This window comes from Nothobranchius furzeri, chromosome 3, assembly GCF_043380555.1.
Source record: "Nothobranchius furzeri strain GRZ-AD chromosome 3, NfurGRZ-RIMD1, whole genome shotgun sequence".
In the NCBI taxonomy this organism is placed as follows: domain Eukaryota; kingdom Metazoa; phylum Chordata; class Actinopteri; order Cyprinodontiformes; family Nothobranchiidae; genus Nothobranchius; species Nothobranchius furzeri.
Window position 1 is genome coordinate 75,010,983 of NC_091743.1, and position 19,529 is coordinate 75,030,511.

The 19,529-nt window shown below is 40.9% G+C and overlaps 1 protein-coding gene across 1 annotated transcript in view; it reads right to left on the reverse strand.

The window, feature by feature from the left end:
* Positions 1 to 19,529, reverse strand: part of rims4 (regulating synaptic membrane exocytosis 4) — a 65,010-nt gene that overhangs the window by 17,231 nt on the left and 28,250 nt on the right. The window contains exons 2-3 of the mRNA XM_054732695.2: positions 8,503 to 8,647; positions 2,776 to 2,888 (exon numbers count right to left, since the gene is read on the reverse strand). Coding sequence (XP_054588670.1) covers positions 2,776 to 2,888; positions 8,503 to 8,647 — 258 coding nt within the window. The remainder of the gene's footprint in view (positions 1 to 2,775; positions 2,889 to 8,502; positions 8,648 to 19,529) is intronic.

Sequence of the window (19,529 nt, forward strand, 5' to 3'; positions counted from 1 at the left end):
TCTAATTTGTCATGAGAACCAATTCTCTTATGATTTCAATGGACATTTTGCATCTTTTCTTGTATTTGAGTGTCTCTAACTAATCATCAGCAATTGCAGAACCATGTTATCTGAACCTTTTGGGTTTATACTGTTTTAAATAATTTTTGTGATTTCCAGTGGCTGCAATTGACCCCTTAAGCCCAAATCATTCACATTTGCTCCACATATTCCTGAGATTTTCAGACCTCTATCTCTATATGTTCCTCATTTCTGCTCAATTTCTTTCCCTACATGTACTGCAGGAGTTAAATTTGTTGCTATACGGCTGTAATTTGTTGACTTTTTAAAACAGCCACATGAGTGTTTAATTGACATTAACCTATAAATAGATAAAACCTTTGCAAAAAAATAATTAAACACAAATAAAAATCTTTGATTATTATTGCATCTATCAGGCTTCACTCCAAGGGGTTAAAGCAAAAGTTAAGGTAAGCTTTGCAAATGACCAAACAAGTTAGCATTTAGCCTTTAAATGTTTTAGCCTTTGTTGTGATTGCTTACTTAATGTAATACATACTACCTTCATAGTTTTTATAGATACAGCTGATTACTACATACTCGTTTCAGCTAAATGCCTTCAGAGAGACAAACACATTCTTTTGTAAGTGACAGAGTACAGATGACATCCAAGTTATTCTGGGCTCTCTGACATTATATAATGTTGGACTGGACAGAAGGTTTGGGGTGGAACCGGTCCAGTGAGTGTTTCTTTTGCTGGTCCAAGGACACTTTCTGTCTGCCAGAGAGGAAACTGACCCACTTACAGTGAAAACGCTGCCATGGAGGACAGACTGTGTTTAACGTTTCCTGCGTATACTATCTGAAAACTATATATAAATGAAGCAGATGATGAAAACTTTACTGCACCAAAATCTCCCTCTGATTTATGACTTAGGTTATTACCAAAGTGAAGTGGATTTAGCAGGCGGTTCACTTAGTTTTATGGGTAAATACCCATTTACCCTTTTAATTTTCAAAGCCATTATAGGAGATGTTCCGCTTGACTCTCTAAAGGTCATTTTATTCAAAATACCACAGGCACAATAGCACAATAGCTGTGACCCTCAAAGTATAGTTCTGAACTAAAACCTGAGAAAGAAATTATTCAAACTGTGAGCGGAAACTTTTTAGCGTAGCTTAATGTGCATGTCTTAACCGATGACATCCATGTCTATGTCCACTGGATACAGGCAAAACAACAAGAAGAAGGAGAAATCCACTCTATGTCCCTGAAGGCTAATGAGGCCATCGACTTAAGACAAGAAAAAAAGTAAAAGTACACATAAGTCAAATCTTCATCGAATTATTTTGGAGCATTTGTCGCAAATCAAATATATATAACAGCATGCTAACTGAGTGGAGCGCCACATAAGTTATTGCAAGCGACTCAGGAGAGCAAGAGCTCAAATATCCACCGTTGTCAATAGTCTCTTGTTTGGGAACTCTACGGCTTCCCCGTGAGATATCAAGCAATGAACCCATGTATCCCCACATTGCCAAGCGAGCAACATGTTACCTTGCCATACCAGCGTCCTCTGTCCTCAGCGAGAGGGTTTTATCTACTGCTGGAGATATCGTAACAGCCAACTGATCTGCCCTTTCTGCAGACAATGTGGACAAACTAATATTTCTGGCAAAAAACACGAAGGTTGAGTGAACCTAAAACGGCAACAAGCTGGAACTCCTAATGTTGCAGAATGTTTTTGTTAACCTATTTCAGACTGAATCCTTCCATTTGTTCCTCCATTTACACTTCAAGTTCTTCAAAAAAAAACAGCACAATAATCATCTTGCAGATTCCTAAATAAATATTTAAACTGGCAGATATTTATTTTTTTATCTTATATATATATATATATATATATATATATATATATATATATATATATATATATATATATACATATACCGTATATATATATATATATACCGTATATATATATATATATATATATATATATATATATATATATATATATATATATATATATATATATATATGTATACATACACACACACACACACACACACACCACTGGTGTAAGAGGTTCACAGCTCAATAATACCAGAGAAGGAGAAACTGTCAGCTGCTACCATTTCTACTTTAGGACTAACTACTAGAGTCCCAAAAAGTAAAACACCATTTGAAATCAAAGGCAACAAAAGGCAATGGACCTAAAAAACAGTGACTGGTGTTTAGCACCATCTTGTTTCCTCTGGCATTGTGGGTTTCGGGTTCCAGCAGAAGCGTAGGGAAGATACCCAACGGGAGAGGTGAGTGAGTGATGTTCTGGGACTATGTGACCAAGCTTGTTCTGTAGATTTGCATAGCAGAATGGTGAGGTTGGTGATTTAAAAATAAATAAACCTTTATAAAAAGACCCTGTTAATTTAAAAAGTTCATATCCAGAAAATATCATCAATTAAAAAAATGTACACATTTTCATTCCACTATTGGCTTTCTGTTTCTTATTCTGACCTGCCGCAGGTTGCACTGGAGGCGGCTGCTGCTTACTGCTCACTTTTAACTTCTATAATTCTGTTAAAAGCTGGAGCTATTTTATGATGGGGTGATGTAAAATTTTGAATTCGATTATAGTTTTAGCCATACTTGGAGAAAAAAGAAACATCTTGAGGCCAATCCCAGGAAGTCGAACTCTCCATAATTATATTATATGTACTTCAATATTTTCGAAAAATGTTTTTTCATAGCAGCTGAATGTCTTTTCTCACCCAATGATGTCATTGCAAGCGTCTGCCTCCCAACAAACTGGGCCGGGCCCATCCCGTCCAGGAAGTCACTGAACTGGGTATCCGACGCCAGACACATGCCGCTGTAGTTAAGACTGGAGAGAAAAAGGAAAGAGACAGAGATGGATGGATGGTTAGACACAACTAGACAGCTCTCACTGTGCTTCAGTTGGCAGGAGAGTGAGTCATCAAGAGAAATAAAATCACGCAATTCCCACAAAAAGAACTGAGACAAAAGAAAAAGAAGAAAGACAAAGAAAATTTCAACAGAAGGGAACAAAAAGAAAGGTATCACTCAACTTCGTTAATTCCTTCTAGAATTATATCAGAAATCCTCATCAAACCTCTTCTGGCCCTACCGCAACAGATGGAGTATCAGGATTATACCTTCATCAGATATCCAGTCTACTGCCCCCTGGTGGAGGATTTACAGATGGGAAGGGCCAATTTTATTTCATTATTTTATAATAACATGAAAAACAGATTGTTATATTAACATTTGACTATTGAATGTATGTTTCCTATGACTATTGTTCTGTCAGGCTTCAATAAAGACAGCTGTCTGATATCAAAACTTTATACATAACAAAATAAAACCTGTTTAAACAAACGATTAAATAAAAAAAGACAAATGTAAAATGTGCGTTTTGCACAGGTATGCATCGTGAGTATGAGTAAAGCTGTTACACAATCACAAAGAAGTCCTAAAATCAGGAAAAATCTAAATCAAAACTAGTTAACTGTTATGCAATGCAATATTCTCCAACAGCTAGTGTTTAGTGTTGTGCTCAGTCACATTAATGACACTCACAATGAAGGTTCAGAACAGGTTCAGTTACTCATCATCTGAACACACCTGCCGACAGTTTCAGCTGCACTCATGCCCTTTGAAAAAAATACATTTGAATGCAATGCAAATATATAAATAAACCATATGGTAGAAACCAACAGGCCGTCAGAGTGGTAGATGTCTAAAGTTACAATACAACCACAATCAAATTCACTCTATCTGCAGGTGCAGTTTATCAGGATTGTTTTGTTTTGTTTTTTATTTTTGTGGTATTTTTCAAACAATGACAAGCATCTTGTGAGAGGTATATTATAAATTTAATGTGAAATTAGATAGAGATGATTACTCCAGTGAAGTGTAAATACCTAAAATTACTACTTGAGCGAAGTACCAAAGTATTTATCCTTTTGATGCCTTTGGTTCCATCCTTGACTCTGGAAACCGCCGATTTGTGGTTAGTAGCTGTGAACGTGACTCTAGAGGAGGCTGCTCTCATGTGGACTCGTGGTAAATCTGACCCGGATTCAAGGCACCATTAGTCACAGCCATGTTTAGAGCAGTGGATCAATTTTTCTCTTGTGGTTTTGTCATTTCAGCGACTAAGTGAATTCAGATCACAGCTGATCTTGTTGACCATGTGCTCCAGAATAGAGAGCGAGCAAACAAGGACAGGCTTGATTAACCAGTGTCCCCCCCATTGTCTATTTACCTTCTTTACCCGTCCTCTCACCAGCGTTCATCAGTCTTCTTCTGCTGTTTTCCAATTTGGAGGTACTTGAATCTCCAAACAGAAATTCTCTCTGCAGCTCTTTGATTTTTCTCTTTTTTTTTTCCAAGTTAATCATTCCACCTTGAATATTTTATGTTGGATCCTTTAATGCCCTGGCAAAGAAACGTGTGTGTGCTTTTTTTATTTCCAACCAAACTGTTTGTTAATTTGATAAAATTATTATGGGCCATGATAAGCCATGCTAACAATGGCTCAAACCATTAAATATACTCACCCATATGTTTTGTTGGGTTTTTTCCCACCTAGCAACTTGTAAGTAGAAGGTTATTTAGTACCCAAACACACACACACACACACACACACACACACACACACACACACACACACACACACACACACACACACACACACACACACACACAAAGACACATTGAGAATAAACTATCAGCAGACTCTCACGCCTATACACACCCACTGGGTCCTGAAATGCCTCCATCATAAATCAATGGGCTTATAACTATGATTGGATAGTGTTAGCTGGCAAAGTGCTTATTCGCGGCAGCATATGAGCATTTCCTAAAGCTTTTCAATCAGCAGCTCGAGCCAAACAGCTGACGGAAACACAGACAGGAAGGGGAAAAAAATCAGCAGATGATTTAAATGATGCAGCAGTGTAGCCAGTTTGATGATTCAGCTCCCTTTGGTCACAAGGCTTGGAGCACACACACATAAATCTCTTAGCATCATTTAATTCAGTTTATTCATATAGCGGCAAATCACGACAAGAGTCGTCTCAAGGCACAACACTGAACAAAACAATTCAATTGAGTTCAGTTTATTAAGCCAATCAGTAAAAAAGTTTCCTATATAAGGAACCTAGCAGGTTGCATCAAGTCACTGACTAATGTCAGAGTCTTTACAGCAATTCTCATACTAAGCAAGCATGCAGCAACAGTGGAGAGGAAAACTCCCTTTTAACAAGAAGAAACCTCCAGAGGATCTTGGCTCAGTATAAGCAGCCATCCACAATGACTCACTGAGGATGGAGAAGACAGAGCAGAGACACACACACACACACACACACACACACACACACACACACACACACACACACACACACACACACACACACACACGAAACCTCTTCAGGATGTCTTTCGAAAGCCTTTTAATCACCCAGTAAAACAGTCCCTTCATATTTATAATATAAATGTTAATTTTCCTAATTTTCATGCAAACACAATCACAAATGCATGAACAAACCGTTTCTGTCTGCATGTCTTTTTAAGCCCTCCAAACCCACGTCGATCTGTCTGCCTCATTTTGTTATGTAACTGTTGGAATTTGAGCTGCGAGCCAGTTTGGCGCAGATCTGTGAGTGCTGTTGTGTCTGTAGTATTTCCACGTTATTACTGATGTCATCTGTGCTGTGTGAATCACTTAGGCTCATTTCCACTATTGGAACCAGCGAGTAATTTCACAGCACCTTCGTGGCACTCTTGTGTCTCCATTTCACCAGGTCAGCCCAAAAGGACTCTTTCCTGGGCCATTTCAGGAACCAGTGGAGTACTTGAACAGGGTACTGGAAAAGGCCTTGTAGAGTCGCTGGGAAGGATTTGTGGTTAACTCATGCTGATTGGCTGTAACTTAGTAGGAAATGGCATCAGGAGATGTCACTAATCAGGCAGACGTTGTTGAATTGAAAGAGTTGCTGGTGAAGCAGGATTGAGGAAAGTCAAAGGAATACTTTGCAACTTTTTCATATTTTTAAATCATTTTCTGGGGCCAGTATGTACTGAAATGACCCTTTACAGGGGGGTGTTTCTCAACGCCAAGGAACTTTGCCTTGATGTCTTGGTCCCGCCCCGGTTGTCTAGGAGATACGTCATCAGGAACCGCCAAGACGTGTTCCAATGTTCATGTTCTACTGAGGCGTGTGTTCTTCATTTGTTAGCTGTTTAGCTAGCTGAGCGAGGATACACGGGAGCCTTGGTCAAAAACTTCCCAGAGTACGTCGTGTTATTTTCAAAAGGATGGCGGATCAGACACCCGCAGCTACTTCGGGGACAAATTTCAAGTTTAAATGCAAGTCAACTAATTGTAGCTACTAACCAAAGTAATTAGCTATGATTGGTTAGTTGATTAGTAGTTGCAGCTTTGGTGGCTAGCAGGTAGTAACTCGCTCACATATTTAAAACAAATATATAAACATTTTTTTATAAAGCCTCGTTATATATTTATAAGAAATCTCCATGCAAGTTCAGACGCCTTCACACTGAGAAACACCCAAGGTTAAAGAAAGGCCACCCAGCCCCTATCGCCCCCTGTGACTAGAATGTTCTCTTACAACTTCAGAACGACTGACTGACGTAACTGGTGCTGCAGTCTTCTTCCAGCACGTTTCCTACATGTTTTAGATCATGAACACAGCTGATTTGTTTAATTTAGTGATGAAACCACTCCTGTAGACACTAAGGAAGGCTGGAGAGACTTCAGCTTTTAGATTAGTTAAAAAGACAAACACACAGCGAGGAGAAAGGCTTTGTTTTTGTCTCTTCAAACAGACACTAGGTGCTAAAAGCAAGCCAAAATCACCTAGTTCCCCTTTAAAATAGAAAGTGTTCACATAGCTTTAAAACTGTGGTTTCTAAACTACCAACACCAGAAAAACGCAATGGAAAATGTCATGGTCCGTGGTGAGCTGACTGCCTGTAACCTGGCTTTTTCCTCTGAGCATTGTTTCCACAGGTGGACGTGTCTGAGAGCTCCCAGCTGCAGCTGATCTCCTCATCAAGGCCCAGGGGATTTAAGGAGCAGTGCGACACTTCACCACGCCGGATGATTACTCTGTTTGGGTAGCTCTAGCCTCAACCTGACCTTGACACTTGTATTTGTGCTCTTGTTAACCTGTCGCTTGAAAACCCCTTAATGCCCTCTCCTGCTCTCCTCCAGGTTCCTCTCAGTCCCTCACCAGCTCCAGAACAAACCCGGATCTCAGTCTACCTGACGCACTGCTTCATCCCCTGGCCGCCCGCTCTCAGCCACTCACCTACTAACATCCATTCCTGCTCTTCCACCTCTGGATAACCAATACCTTACCTTTGGATCTCCTCAGCTCACCCGGACCAGACAATCCTTCCTGTACAATTACCACTACCAAGTAACATAAGACCAGTCTCCAGATAAGTTCCCATTTGTTTTCTGCCTTATATTCACTCTGTCTCCCTCCTTATCTCATCCTGGATTCCTGCTGCCAGTCCTACATCTCGTCAGTTCCCGTCTCTTACTTTTCTCCTTAGTAATAAAAGTTTTTTACTTACATTCCTGCTCTCCATGTTGTGATTCTGCATGTCGTGGGTCAAGAAATTTCCACCCACCATGACAGAAAACCTTTCACAACACCGTAATCCAAGGCGTTTTGTGGTCTCACAGACCACCGGAAAAAACTATGCTTCTTCTGATGGTAGAATGCCATTAATGTACGTCAAACAGCCACTCTCTCTTTCTCTTAATGGATGAAACGAATAATAACCCTAACCCAAATTAGGCATACTCCGATAGCGTGACATCATCAATGACAACCCAGTCTGTTTGTAAACCTAACATGGAGACTAGGACATAAATACAAGTAGACACATTCAAACACAGAACCTGTATAAATTGAGTCAGAGAACGTAGGGAACACTGATGTTGCGATAAACAACCCCCCACTTGTTGTGATTCGAGTTGTGTAGTCTGATCTAGGGGTGGTGTCACCATCAAAGTTAAGGAACTCTTGCGAGGTTTGATATGGTTTCTGTGGACCCACGTGTACACAGGATCTTTGTGACTGTTGGTGATCTTGATCTGATACACCACAGGTGAGAGTTTATTGGTGATTAGCTACAGACCTTAACACTTCGGCAGAAGCTTCTCAGCCAGTTTCCCAGTGGTGAAGATCGTAGTTAATAATGAGTAGGACTTGTAATCCTGTTGCCCCTCCCTAGAGCATCAACAGTGACATCCCTCACTGCTAAAATAGTCATGATAAGCTAATGTCTTTGCAAAGTCCTTAAAGAGCCGATTTTGTATGGAGACACAACAGTTGAGAGGACCAAGCCAGCGTCACCTTCCCCCCTACAAGAAATGTCCCGTAACTCATTTGGAAACACGGATTTTGAGTTGAGTAGGAAGAATAAACTTTACTCACTTCCCTTCAGAACCATAGCTGTTCATGCTGTCTTCTATGGATTCATGGCTGGCCTGGCGGACGGTCCGGCTGGGCATCTCCACAGCCAAACCTGTCTCCGTGCTCCTCTGGATGGCTCCTTTCAACTTCCTGCCATCTGTATCCACTGCAGGGAAACAGACACAAATCAATCCTTAATTAAGCTGCCGTGCACATGGAAAGAATGCAGGGTTAAGTGACTGTGAAGGAAACATCCGAATATCTTCTCATTTCTGCATCTGCACATCTGTTAATGGTTTAGTTCGGCCATAGAAAGGAGGAGTAATTACTTCAACAAGGGCAAGGACGAAACATTTATTCTGAGATCAGGGACATGTATCTTGTTGCAAAATACACCATAAAATCAATGTGTAGAACAAGATATTAGACTGAAACCCAGGTTTTCACACACACACACACACACACACACACACACACACACACACACACACACACACACGATTCTTTGTGTCAAGCTAGAGGTTTCCTCACTGAAAAATGTTTTGAATGAAGCTTAGACGGATCAAAGTTTAATCTAATACCAAACTGATAACAAAAAAATCTAAAAGATGCCTGCTTTAGGAAGTTTCAAACACACACACACACACACACACACACACACACACACACACACACATACATGCACACACACAGTGTTTGAAACTTATTTCTGCAATTATTAAAGAGTGACCTAGTATGTTTCTATTTCTCTCATGCTCAAGTGGGACAGGAGGACGCTGGCAGATTTGGGTTACAGCTCTGCCGCCTGTTTCCATGTAATCAGACACCTTAGACCCCAGAAACCGTCGCACATTCACTAAGATCACAACAATCATCTTTACTTAATTAGTCAATGAAGGAAAATCTTGAGGATATAAAAAGGAATTTGTTGCAGATTTTTTCAGATACTCATACTTTTTGTGTTTTTGAGATATTTTCTGTCCTACTCATCCTATCTGATGCCTCGCCCACATTTTCCTGTTCTCTTTATGTGTTTTTGTAACCTGCACAGACGTTAGGCTGTATCAGAAATCCAAGATTTACAGCCACACAAATGCAACACAGTGAAGTCATCAGACTTAGAGCCTGGGATGAGTCAATGATGGATGTCGCATCCGAATCTGACCTGATTTCTGTCTGCAGCTTTCAGCTGCTGCCTATTAAACACAAACATCAGTTCATGGTGATTCACTCAGATGGGTGTTTGGTCCCAAAATACTGTCAAAAAAATCTTTGAGAAGCGAGGAATTGTTAATCTAAAATTGTAAATGTAGCCTCTAAATGAAGGGAACCACTGCTTATGAAGATAACAGACCTGAACTTACCTCACCACTAGAAACAATAAAAAGGGCCTAAATTTTGTGTCCTTTAATATTGGTGAATTTTCCAAAATCACACAAAAAATACTCTTTTATTAAAGCAACAAAAGAACCAAACCATCCATAAAATTATTTTTGAGTCCCAGATGGTCCCGTTCAGTGATTTTCCTTTAGTGTCCCAGCTCTGCCTATGAGTGCAACAGAAAAAGCCTCAGAATAAACCGCAGCACCTTGTTTAATCTGCTCAAATAAAACGACTAAAATCATAAAATAAACATCAAAATCTCACCTGAAGGTTCTTTCAAAATAAAACCCTATAATGACGCCTTTTTCATACATAGGTGTCTTGAAAGCCTGTTGTACATCTGACTGATATTTGCATGGAGATTGGAGGATGTGTGAATGAGGAAATGATTTTGGTGCCAGTGGAAGCTGTAACCATGGAGACCATGACAAAACCAAAGCCAAACACAGGTATTTTAGTATTGACATTAATTACATTGGCCACTGAGGTCATGTCTAAGACAATAGATCTCATGGAGACCGACCATGACCCGGAGGACAAAAAGTAGTTTTGTGACTTTTAATTGTCTAGTGAAAACTCATCAGGATTGTATTAAAACACAGTAAAGTTGCATAACTTAACAGTTGCTTTTGACCAACTCCTTTAGGTTTCTGGCCTCTCTGTTCACCCAAATCCGAATCAGCATGCTTTATCTGCTGCAGACTGAAAGGCAATCTTACTAGGCAATCAAGATAAATGATTAACACTTAGAGAACTGACAGATTTCTTATTTGCAATGTTTCTAGACTCGTTCTGTTGGTCTCCAACACAAAATTGGGCTGGTAAAGCTTTCACTACGCATCCATCTGCCTGCCTGCATCTCAGCGTGCATCTGATGCTGAGCTACAAATCATATATACACTTTGATTTATTCACTTTGACAATCATCGAGTCTAACAAACGTCTGAGAACTTGGGTGCACATGAAAAACCCGGGACCAATCAAAGCAATCGGGTTATTATTACCCGGTGAATCTCACCTTAAATCAGAAAGAAGCAGTTTTTGTTTTTACACCTCACCACCAAAATGCAAGGATGCTTCTGCCATTGTGTGTATTTGTTTGTCTGTTTGTTAGCAAAACCATTTGTAAACACCTGAATGGGTTAACAAAAGCCTAAAGAAGTAACAATCGGATCTACAGTTCGTTAACTTTGGATTCAGTCCAATGCAAGCCATAGCTCATCTACAATAGCAAACACTAAAACTGACTCAGTCGATCACACAACGGTACAAAATAGAGTTTTATGTGGTTTTAGCTCAGACTCCTCCCTTTGAGTGCTAAATATAGCAAAAGTGTTGCATTCAAACTTGTTTCCACACTTTTATTGAGTCAACCTTGTTTCGCACGTTAACTTGGAGAGGTCTCTAAGCACTTCCTGCAGTCTATACTATTAGTGAATGCCTCGTGAGTCATTTGCCATGGATAAAAGCTCCGTCCCCCCGTTTCAGGAGGTAGAAGTGTGTGTGTGTGTGTGTGTGTGTGTGTGTGGGTGGGGGGTGGGGGGTGGGGGGGGGGGGGGGTGGGGGGGCAGGATTACAAGTCCTACTCATTATTAAAGAGTAACTAAACCCCCCAAAACATGTTTTGCTTATAAACTGTATAACTGGGTCTTTACAAATGCAATCTTTCTGTTTCTGTGCTAGCATTTGTTTCCGACGCCCGCAGTAAAAGGATAATTTGACTGATTTGTGACCTTCATCCTCTTGCAATTTAACCTTCCCCTCGCCCCCATCCTAACCTTAACCCAGTTTCTCTTTCTAAATTTCCCGTCAACCGTGTTTGAGAGGAACGATACAACAAGAAACAAAGTTTTGCATGTGTAAGTGGGTTAAGGGCTCCCAACACATCAGAAACAAATGCTTGGTCACCCTTCGTCATTTGTAGCTGCTTCAGGTGTGAGAATGTGTTGCGCTGGTACACTTGCACGTCATCAGTACAGTCTCCTCCCACTCCTCCTCCCTCCACACTTTCATAGTATTTTTCAAATCTTGACTAGGGGTGGTGTTACATTTTCTGATGGTGTGCAGTCCCTCTTTAACTACAATCTACAACCATCTTACATCCTATTGGTCAACAGTAACATGACTTCCACGGTCTCGGTTTGCTCTTTGTTCTTGTTGAAAATGCAACATTTATATGATTCCAGTTCAATTCAACTCAGTTTATTTATAAAGTGCCAAATCATGACAAAAGTCATCTCAAGGCACTTCACACAGTAAACATTACAATACAGTTCAGGTCATTAAGCCAATCAGCAAAAGTTTCCTATATAAGGAACCCAGCAGGTTGCATCGAGTCACTGACTAGTGTCAGAGTCTTTACAGCAATCCTCATACTAAGCAAGCATGCAGCGACAGTGGAGAGGAAAACTCCCTTTCCCTATAAATCGCACAAACATGTTCCACCATGTTGTGAAGCTGCTAATGACTAACTTACTAATCACACCTTCTGAACTCTACAGGAGGCAAAATCAATAGAGCCATGAGCTGTTAGTGTGGGTGGTCACGAGCAAAGGTGGGCGGGGCAACAAAACCTAATTTTCCCTGTGACACAGAAGAGACTGACCTTTTCTGCCCCGACTGTTCGCCTGCTAATTCCTTTTGCAGCTAATGCGGGCAAAGGATGAAGAAGACCGTTTTCACGTTGGGCATGCATCTGCAATTCAACTACAGCTGATTAACTTTTGGAGTCAGCTCATTTAACTGGTTGTGCAGCACTCCAGGCTAAAGACCAAAGGTGACAGATCATTTGCTGCTGTGGCCCCAGACTCTGGAACTCTCTCCCCCTGAGCCTGAGATCAGTGGACTCAGTGGTCTCCTTTAAAAAGCAGCTGAAGACTCACTTGTTCAAGCTGGCTTTTGTATGACCTCCTTCACCACTCTCTCTTTATTCTGCTCTCCCCACCCATTCCACCTTCCTCAGGATCCACTGACTTCCCTCTTTCCTATTCACTCTCTCTCTTTCTTAACATTTTTTTCTTTTAAATCGCAATTGCCTATTCTTGCTCATTTTAAATATATTTTTAAACATTTTCAAAATGCTTTTTTTCTATTTTTACAATTTTTATATTTTTTGTTTTTGTGAAGTGCCTCGTGATTTTTATATTGAGAGGCGCTAAAGAAATGATATTTTCTTCTTCTTCTTCTTAAAGCCTAACTGTCGCAGCTAAATTAGCTTAAAAATTAAAAATAAGCTTATGAATTGGCCATTGAGTTAAAATGAGCTAAGTGACACAACTTGGACTAAGATCAAAAACACAAGGTTTTAACTGTATTTTCAACAAACTGAAATCATTTGACCACCGTCATTTGATCCCAGTTGTACATTTTGCATGAAAGTCTGGGAGTACTTGAACTTTCTAAAAATGTTTTTTGTTAAATTAGCATAAAAGGTTACTAAATAAACATTCAACTTAATTATAGCGTTCTCAATTAAACGTGTGCAATGGAATCTTGAACGAAAACATATTTTTTAGTTTAGTTTTTATGTTTTTTTAAGCTGTAAACTGGTTCAGTCCGTGTATCACTTTCATAGTAAAACCTGTAAGCCTGAAACACCAGTAGATAAACAGATGTTGGCTGCCATACCACTTTACTCCAGTTGTTGTTATTTGTCCCCCAGATGTTTGAGATCCATGGTCTTGTGCAATCATTTGAAGTACTATTGCACTTTTTTGTTCTTTAACTTTGTTGCCTTCAGGTCAAACCCTCATTAGTCCAATCTCTCCACACCCAGTGAAGGTTAAAGAATAAAGCTTTAATTTCATCATTTACTCATGAACACTAACTCTCTGACATCATAAATGTTTCAAATTTGAAATATTTGCCAGTAAATCTGCACCGAGCTGACCTTCTGTACTGACTTTGCCTCTAAAATAAAAAAGAGCCTGAAAGTCAGACCCACTCGGATCCAAAATAGCCTCCTGCTTTTGCTGGGAATGTAGTTCACAGCGTGTGATGTGGAGCACCCACTATGATGTAGCACCAAGAGTGTCTGAAGGTGACGCGCAAAAGTTGTGATGTAGCAATCAGAGCCAGGACTCATTAGTTTGTCTCCCTGTAGAGACGCATTAACAAAAGCAGAGCAGATACCAGAATAGCTGCTCTTCATTCAGTCGACTTATGTGGCACACACACTGACTGACAGACAGGAAGGCTGAGACAAGGTAGGTCGTACCTCTGACCTAAATTACTTCAAAGGCAGACTCTTCAACAAAAATCCAGTTTTAGCTCAGCCGTTAATTTACTCTCATGCGCTCCATCTGAGCCACACCTCAGCTGGCCGCTGTCATACTTACAGTTGGAGGGTCTTTGTTAACTTTAAGTTTTGAAGTCTGTGTCATGTGCCGGGGTGAGTACTCCTCTCATTTTCCCATCTTTGAGTTGTGTGTTTCAGGAGAGGGAGGCTCCAGCTGCAGCTGATTTGCAATCAGCGGGTCTGGCTACAAAAGGAGGATGGAGAACACCCCTCGACGCCGGATGATTACTACAGCTTGGTAGTTTCCTGCCTTCTTGTGACTCTTGGATTTTGTGCTCTAGTGTTTCTAGGATTTTTATTTTTTTTGTGAACCTTTGGATCTTTTCCCTGTGCTTACCTGTTAACAGGTTTTGGAACGTTTTGGACTTCTGTGACTTCTCTGGATTACGTCTTTGGATTTCTGCGACTCCTCAAGATTACACACCTGTGCCCCATAGGATTTCCGGACGCAGATCTCACCATTCTCCATGCCTCCCGGCCGGCCCGCTCTCCTGCTCTCCTCTCGCTCCCTCTCCTGGACACCCCACTTGGATTCACCCCGGCACCCAACCTACCCTCCCTCATTCCTACGCTCCCCTACTCCCAGTAAGTCTATTCTCTGCACCCACCAAGTTTAGATGTACCTTCCTGGACTCACCTGTATCTGCCCCCCCCCCCCCCCCCCCCCCCAGACGCTGCACTCCCATTCTCGATCTCCACTGGGCTTTTTCAGTGCACCTTCAGTTCCCGTTTTTTGAATAAAGATTCTTTTTATTTTTTACCATAAGATCTGAGTGTGATTCTGCATGTCTTGGGTTGAATGCCTTCCCCAAACCATGTCAGTCTGTAATAGTTTTTCTCTTTTGTGTATTTAGTTACATTCCAATATGGCTGCAGGGAGAGCTGTACAAAAGTCAAACCATGAAATCTCAGGTGTGGGTCTAACCTGCCTGCAATGAGTGTATTTTTTTCCCTTTGTATTGTAAAGCACCAAACAACAAATTACTGCGTACAAGAAATGTGGATATTGCAGACCAACGTGAATCAATAGCAGCCAAAACTGGTCAAAATACATTTTTTTTTCTATTTTCAATGCTGATTGTTTCCATTGAGACTTGGGGCCTAAAGCCTATGCTGCAACCAACCACTAGGGGGTGTTTTGGTTCCTTTTGGTTTTAGCTCATGCATTACAATCTTGTATAGTTATTGGACAAGTTTACAATTAATCCATTCATTATCTAAACCGCTTCATCCTCACTAGGGTCACAGGAAGCTGGTGTCATCGGGCTAAAGGCCCGGGGACACTCAAGTCCATCACAGGAACGCATAAAGACAAACAACTAGTCCTTTATTCACACCTAGAAACGGGTGTAGCACCAAATTCTGGGCCCTAGGTACAAGTCTTCTAGGTGGGCCCCCATGCTCAATTACTTAATATCTCTCTTACACATTTTTTGTCATGCTATAAGACAAGATAATAAATATGATCTTAGTTTAACCTCTATATTGAGCAAATACAAATGCCAGCATAATAAAAGTGAAATGCCCAGACTTCACATATAATTATTTTTATTTGCCAACAATGTGTTCAAACAAAAATCCTGGAATTTATTTACCAGTAAATGCCCACTGACGGGTCTTCATGTTAGCAAAATCACTTACGAGATCTTTAAAGTCCAATCCTTTGGCTAATTGGCTTTCAATAGAAAGAAGAGCTAGGCTGTTCAGTCTATCCTGGGACATTGTTGATCTCAAATAATTTTTCACCAGTTTCAGTTTGCTAAAAGCCCGTTCACCCCCAGCAACAGTCACAGGTGTGTGCAAAATATCCTCAGTCCAATACAAACTTCTCCAAAGATGCTCTGTAATTGCATCCTGTATGGCATTAAGCAGCTCAAGAGGAGACTGAATGTGTGGAAATGTGGCACCATATATTGTTCTCAGGTGTAGCATCTCATTCTCAAATTCAGCTGTGAGATCCTTGTAATATTTTCTCATCAGTGCCTGGCATGATATCTTCATCTGCTCTTCAGTCATGTCTGTCATGGTTCATGATGTTAAGCTTTGCTGATATGTATTGATATATTAAATACATATGACATGAAATAAACCAGGTTCTCTCTGTGAATGTAATGTACTCTAAATTTTATAATCCCTGCATTATCAGCCAAATTATAAGATTGTCCGTTTTCAAGATCAAATATAAAGAAATTTAAAATAGGCTTAAAATATCTAACCAAGTCAATAACAATCCTAACACCAGTGTCATCATGCTATACAAAAAACAGTGGCAGCTTCTCATTCCTGAGATTACCACGAATCCATCGATACCAAGTTTGTCCTGGTCCATGACTGGGAAGGAGCTGACATATCCACACAGAGTGAACCTGTTTTTACTGCGAGGTCCGCGAATCAATTGGCAGCGGCCGCCCGCGATAATAATTCTGATTAATATATATATATTAATTAGTGTTTTCACTGATAACGCTAATTAATTTATATTTGATCTTGATGGTGAAACTAAAGGCGTTTAACGCTGAACACCTAACATGAATGTAGCTTCTGAGAGCTAGCTATTATCAGCTAAAACTGTGTTCTGCTGCTGCTGCTCACCTTCCTTCTTGAAAAACCTAGTCAATACTTGCTTCTGTTCAATTAACTTTTTCTCCTTCTTTTCTTTTCTGGAAGCCAGATTTCCCTTTCTTGGGAAAAGACATGACTGGCTCTCCTGCCTCCAGCTCTGGCTGTCGGCATCTGCGATGTCTCATAGCTGTACATGCGGCAGTGCAGCCCCTGGCCGCTGGTGTGGACTAAACCACTTTGCACATTTTTAAGGGGTGATAGATGCCTCAGAGATTATTCAGTTATTATTTTTAAGGTGAAATTCTGTTTCTTAACCTCTTTATCCAGGTAAAGGGAAGTTTATTAAGACATTAAGTAAGTTGGGGGGAAAAAACAACAACAATAAAACATTTTTATTCAAAGCTGTCTCAGGGCCCCTCCCTGCAGTGGGCCCTGGGTAAACGGTACCCCCCCCCCCCAGTCCGACACCCCTGCCTAGAAACTTAGAAGTTGAGTTTCTAGTTGGGCCAATGTGCATGTTTTGGGGTTGTGGGAGAAAACTAGAGTTCCAGAAGAAATCCCTCACATGCAACGCGCTAACTCCACGCAGAACAGACCCACAGGCAGGATTTAAACAGCAACCATTTTGTCTTCAGGCCGTGCTTCTGGCTCTGCCAACACGCAACCTTTTACAGTTCAGATTAAATCACATTTACATGTTTAAACAAAAACAACAGATTGTGCCTCTGCTTTGAGCTTCATCTGTTCTTTGAATTTGGCAGGGCTTCTGAGTTTCAGCATCACTCTCTGTTCTTTGGTAAGAGGAAATTCTGAATATGTTTTCTTGTTGAGATTCTGATAATTTGTTTAATTTCTGGTTTTTATTTTCCTTCATTTCTTTTCCCTGTATTAGTCATAAAGGTACAGACTTAAGAACTGGACTATTTCTTTTCCATGTTTTATTCTGCAAGGTAATCGTTTATTAATATCTCAACATTCTGCTTTATATGAACCCATGGAGGGTTTTTGTGTCACGTTGTGGGGATGGTTAGGGCCCAAATATGCAGATTACCCAGACGACAAGAGGCAGAAGTTCGTTCAAAGTAAAAATCCTTTTATTTGCAGGATAAAAGAACAAAAATAAATCCGAGGCAGTGAGCCAAAGTCCAAAAGTCCTGGAGCACAGGACACCCAAAGCTCTCTTAGAGCACCAAAAAACCTAGAGACGAAGCTCACTAAGACCTAGAGATGAAAAGCTCAGACAGAGCACGAACAAACGCTGACAGAAATACAATGGACCGACAACCACACAGAGACAAGACAGGGCTTATATAGACTGGGAAGATGAGAGGGAGATGAATTGCAGGTGTGTGGGGAGAGGGACCAGGTGAACACAATTACTAACTCAAGGAGGAGGAAGAAAACACTGGTGGGAAAAAACACACTAAATATGGTAAATGGCCTGTATTTGATATAGCGCCTTCTAGAGTCCTGGAACCCCCCAAGGTGCTTTACAACACAATCAGTCATTCACCCATTCACACACACATTCACACACTGGTGGGGATGAGCCACGATGTAGCCACAGCTGCCCTGGGGCGCACTGACAGAGGCGAGGCTGCCGAGCACTGGCGCCACTGGTCCCTCCGACCACCACCAGCAGGCAACGTGGGTTAAGTGTCTTGCCCAAGGACACAACGACAGTGACAGACTGAGTGGGGCTCGAACCTGCAATCTTCCGATTACGGGTCGAGCACTTAACTCCTGTGCCACCGTCGCCCCAAATAATGAAAGGCTGTAACAAAGGAAAATGACCTAAGAGAAAAAACAAAAGACCAGAAGGCACAGGACTTCTAACTAATATCTAAGGGGAAGCTGACACTAAAGGAAAACACTACAGAAAGAAATTACAGGGGTGTGGCTAAGAGGGGGCCAAGAGAGCACAGGACCTGGGAAAGGGATGTCTGAGGGGGGAAACCTAGAGGGCAAATGGGGAACACCAGGAGACATATGAGGATAACGCAGACACGGCACATGAGGGCGCTAGAAGACACAAAAGGAGCACCTAGAGACGAATGAGGACAAAAGGAGACACATGAGGTGAGACGCAGACACAGACCATGACATTTTGTTTTTATGCAATGATAATAAGGTACAAAAGCAGCAATCTTTGATTTGTTTTTCCAGTATCTGAGGAAATTATTTTTTTTATTATACAGCAAAACTCACCAGAATGTTAGAGAACTTTGAAATTTAATGCTGGTTCTGTTTTATGGATGCTTAATATAATCGGTCTAACATATAACTTGGCTGATATTAATGCATTTAAATGTAAAATCAGAAATTATTTTACTTTTTCAATTACACAACTTTTACTGGAAATTAAGAGTTAGACAATATTGGTAAAAAGTATGTCGTACGTCCCTGTTGTGTTTTCGTGAAGATGTGATTTGAAACACAATCTTGGCAATAATGGTAAAATGGTAAATGGCCTGTATTTGATACAGCGCCTTCTAGAGTCCTGGAACCCCCCAAGGCGCTTTACAACACAATCAGTCATTCACCCATTCACACACTGGTGGGGATGAGCTACGGTGTAGCCACAGGTGCCCTGGGGTGCACTGACAGAGGTGAGGCTGCCGAGCACAGGCGCCACCGGTCCCTCCGACCACCACCAGCAGGCAAGGTGGATTAAGTGTCTTGCCCAAGGACACAATGACAGTGACAGTGACAGACATAGCGGGGCTCCGTCGCCCTAATGTTTTAACATATTTTTATTACTGCAGCTCGGGACATCCTAAACTTCCCTTAGAAATAAAAACACATC